Source organism: Sphaeroforma arctica (assembly GCF_001186125.1).
Source record: "Sphaeroforma arctica JP610 unplaced genomic scaffold supercont1.359, whole genome shotgun sequence".
Classification (NCBI taxonomy): Eukaryota; class Ichthyosporea; order Ichthyophonida; genus Sphaeroforma; species Sphaeroforma arctica.
In genome coordinates, this window is record NW_014040199.1 from 74,811 (window position 1) to 79,105 (window position 4,295).

General features: G+C 45.0%; 2 protein-coding genes across 2 annotated transcripts in view; both read right to left on the bottom strand.

Annotated features, from left to right (window-relative positions):
• Positions 1–278: 278 nt before the first annotated feature.
• Positions 279–3,052, bottom strand: SARC_05568 (hypothetical protein; the record flags this gene model as incomplete). Its single annotated transcript, XM_014300575.1, has 2 exons — positions 279–1,947; positions 2,714–3,052. 2 exons carry the CDS (start codon positions 3,050–3,052, stop codon positions 298–300), a joined length of 1,989 nt encoding a protein of 662 aa, XP_014156050.1. The 3' UTR covers positions 279–297.
• Positions 3,053–3,897: 845 nt separating this feature from the next.
• Positions 3,898–4,295, bottom strand: part of SARC_05569 (hypothetical protein) — a gene marked incomplete at its 3' end in the record, with an annotated part of 3,783 nt that continues 3,385 nt past the window's right edge. The window contains exon 3 of the mRNA XM_014300576.1: positions 3,898–3,979. Within this exon, the coding sequence (XP_014156051.1) occupies positions 3,898–3,979 (82 nt within the window). The remainder of the gene's footprint in view (positions 3,980–4,295) is intronic.

Genomic DNA, 4,295 nt, shown 5'->3' on the forward strand with positions numbered 1-4,295 from the left:
TGTATGTATATATGTGAATGTATCAAAACCCCCGACTTTGATGGATTACAACTGTTGTATGTATGCTACCCATACACACCGGATAACATACACAATCGTCTTTCAATGCAATCTGATAGGAGTTCTACAACCAGCAAGCACTCTTATGGACTTGCCCTGTGAAGGCAATCACCTGTACTACTTCTGATATCGTATATCACAGCTGCCTACCAGATGCGCACTGTTGAGCCAGATATATTCTTACATACATATCCAGAATACCATGGATGTTTTGTATACACTATCTATTCAATTTGTTTATTTTAGCATCGACGCCATAGTGAGCTCGTCATCCGCATCCTCGTCACTCAACTCAGCTGGTTTATCCACACTCCGTGATTGCGTTTGCATTCGTGTTTGCCTTTGTGTTCGTGTATTGTACCTTGACGGAGATACCGAACTTTCGGGTCGAGCGCTATACACAGTACCAGCCCTCCGGGAATCCGACACTTCATTCATCTCAAATTCCTCACTTTTCTTCTCCTTGTGCTTGATCTTCCGCAGGCTTCTATATTTAGAAGCTTTCTGATTCGCCGGAGAATTGCTTTCCTCTAATGTAATCAGAGGAGAGCTTTTGGCACGATGCCGCCTATATTTGTTCTTCGCTTTCAGGTGCGCGTGTGACCTCTGTCGCCTATTCACCGTCACGCCTCGACCGCCGCCGTTGCTATGGACACCGTTGCCATGACTACCACCCTCCCCCTCCTGACTCGCAACCGGAGCGATAGCGTTCATATCCGTATTCGATGCCGTTTCGACAGCTATATCAATATCGTTGTCATTAACAACCGACGCAAAACTCACGCCCGTGCCTGCACTAAAACCTTTCATCTCTTTGTCATCACCGTCGCTACTACGTCTGCTATGGCCCATTGCCCCGTCGTTAGGCGCCAGCTCCTTTGAGTTGCTATCGGGAGTGATCTTAAACCTTCGGAACGAAGCGCTGCTGCCGAGATTCGACCCACTCCCCATATAATTCCCTCTAAAACTTCTATCAAGTCCCCCTGCCCTATCCAGGCTAGTATTGGGCGAACCCGTCTCCTCATGCCACTCCTCTCCGGTCCTTTTCCGCCGACTGTGGTAGGTGTAGAACTTTGATTTGGAGCGGCCGCTTGCGCTTGCCCCCTTTTCCACCTTCTTTCTATCACTGTTGCTATTCCTGCGCCCCGCTTCTTGCTGCATATCCACCCTCACATCCGGTAGGTACCCGGGATTCTTGGCGCCCATATCGGCTCGAACACCCGTCTTACTTGCAGTTGGCCCCACTTTCCTCGCCATCTGGGCTGCGCTATTTTTAGACGCGGCGCTGAGCCGTTGCAGAAGACCTCCCCCGCTGATATTCCCCGCGTTCGTTCCGCTTTTCGAACCGGTATTGTTTATCCCATCGTGGTGGATTTTCACCTTCGAGCTCCCTTTACCTTTCTCCACGACATCGCCTCTGGAGTTACTTTTGCCCATATTTGGAGGATTACCCCCCAGAGTCATGCTCAAATTCGCACTCGCACTATTCGAGTACCCCAAGTTTATACCCGCAATCGAAGCCGCCGACCCCCAACCCAACCCAGAACCCAAGCCTAGGCCAGACCCTAAACCTAACCCAGAACCCAAACTCGACCCAGCAGTCCCTCTGCCATGGCCGTAGTAGTCGCTCTCCCCAGTACTGAGAGCGGTAGTAAAACTCGTGGTGCCTGTGCTACCGTCACTAGCCGCACTTCTCATCCCGGTATATTGTACTGGGCTCGCGTAATTGCTGCTCAGTCCTGGGTTGCTCCCGTAATTGCTACCTAATTTGGCACTGTCGGAGTTGAGGGAAGGCATACTACCCTGTCCTGCACCTTGATTTCGGGTGGAGGGCCCATATGCCCCGGCTAAAGCGTAGCGCAATCGCCGCGTCTCTAAAGACCGTCCCTGTAAGTTCAATATGTAGGCACGGGTAATACGTGCAAGTAGTGTTTATGTGTCTGTGTAAACACAGTTTAATCGTGTGTGAATTAAGTTCAGGTAGGTAAACGTGATGGAACTGAGATATTTTATTCGCAAGCGTTGCAAAGTATGTATGAGAATACGATCTCATTGACAGATGTACTTTACAGTATAATAAGGTCATGATGTACATAGAACACTTGTCAATTCACAGAGCAGTGTTTGAGCTATAGGTTCATGCATACGTCACTCGTGCAAGTAGTACATATGTGCATCTCCTTGTATATTTATTTAGTATGTTTGTGTATGTGTGTTTGTCTACATATAGTGGCGTACATCAAGTATGTTTATGTGTATGTATTGAGTGATATATATAGTCCATGTACGTGTATGTGTATATGCATGTGTGTTCTAGTGAAGTACAGAGATCTTTTATCTGTATGCGTTTGCGTGCGTATATAGTTCCCGTATGTTAATGTGTAAGTGTATGAATGTGTACGTATATGTGTGTGTCTGTAATAATGTATACAGTTGATGTGAGTATATGTGTATATATCTAGTGATGCATATGGTTGGCTCGATGTCTTTTATCGGCTTGCTATAACTACGACAACTACTGTCTCTACCTGCAAACACAATATCTGTCAAAATCAATAACCATCATCTCACAAAAAATAACACTCTTTATAAATTAAACAAACACAACTAAAACACACACTTCATAAATAAAGCAAACACAACTAAAACACACCGGTCCGAATTCTTCCAGTAGCTCGTTATTCAACCCCCCTCGGACTGATCCCTTGCGCCGAATATCCGACGCTTTCTTTCTGGGCTGTCTGGCCTCACCGTTTTCCTTGCCCGTCGCATTCGCATTCGCATTCGTTGACTGATTATTTGTCGTATTTGTCGTATTTATTGTCCATGTGGCCGGGGTGGTCAGGGAGCCCACACTAGTCTGCCCTTTCGGCGCGGTGCTAGTCTTGCGTTCGTCGTACGGTAAACCAGTACTACTCGACCGGCGCATATGAGTTCTGTTGGCTGGCTGTCTGTGTGTCTGCAACTGTTGCTGGCCTGATATGATATGCATAGTAATACAAGAGGTACAACATAGGTACAGTGAGAAGGTGTATTATGTTTCAGCATAGTACACTGCCTTGCATGGGCATATGACTCGATAGTCGCATAGGAATAACATGGGTTGGCTGTCTGCACGTCTGCAACTGTTGCTGACCTGATATGACATGGGTGGCAATGAGATACGTGTAACATACTATGCTAACATATGTCTGTTATATAGTGCTGTCTGATGTCTGCAACTGTTGCTGACCCGATATGACATGGGTGGTAATGAGATACGTGTAACATACTATGCTAACATATGTCTGTATTATATAGTGCTGTCTGATGTCTGCAACTGTTGCTGACCTGATATGACATGGGTGGTAATGAGATACGTGTAACATACTATGCTAACATATATCTGTACTATATAGTGCTGTCTGATGTCTGCAACTGTTGCTGACCTGATATGACATGGGTGGTGATGAGATAGGTGTAACATACTATGTACCGTGAGAAGGTGAAATTTGTATGATCATATCCTGAATTAGACATGTTTAGGCTTGTTAATGAGTGTTCTGTGCTAAATACATGAATGTGTGCGACTTCTGTTACCTATCGGTTTCCACGTGCCCAAATTGAACGCCCTCATCCTAAACTAGACATGATTAAAACCCAGGTTTTCTTTCTCCCTTCAGAATGGAGCTGCTACTTTCAAGCAACTGAAAGAGGTCTGTTCACCCATTTGTATCCACATGTGTTTATATCGGTGAAGACACCCGTATAAGGTGTAAAAATGCACAAAGCTGTGTTGTATTTGAGTGTAACGATGCACAAAGCTGTGTTGTATTTGGGGGTGTGTCTGTGCACTGATCATAGGACAAGACAATGCTCCTTGTCTGCCTTGCCTGAAGTGGCTTGGGTAAACGTATGGGTGTGTAATGCTTCTTTTCTACTGTACCTAAGTATCTTGTGTTAAATGTATTGGTGTGTATCACTGGCCATGTTCTGGGATAGGTTTCACGTGACAGAGAGTTCATCATCGAGAAAATTCACTCATTCTACCAAGCATATATACTATAAGGTATACATTTATGTATATATGGCCGTATATATGGGAGTAATAAATAACATAAATAAACATGTCCTGACATGGACGACATCATTAGATAGATAGTAAAAGGACTCACTCCAGTTTACAACATACACACAACCAAACACACACATACATATATATACGCACACACACATATATATATACATATACCATA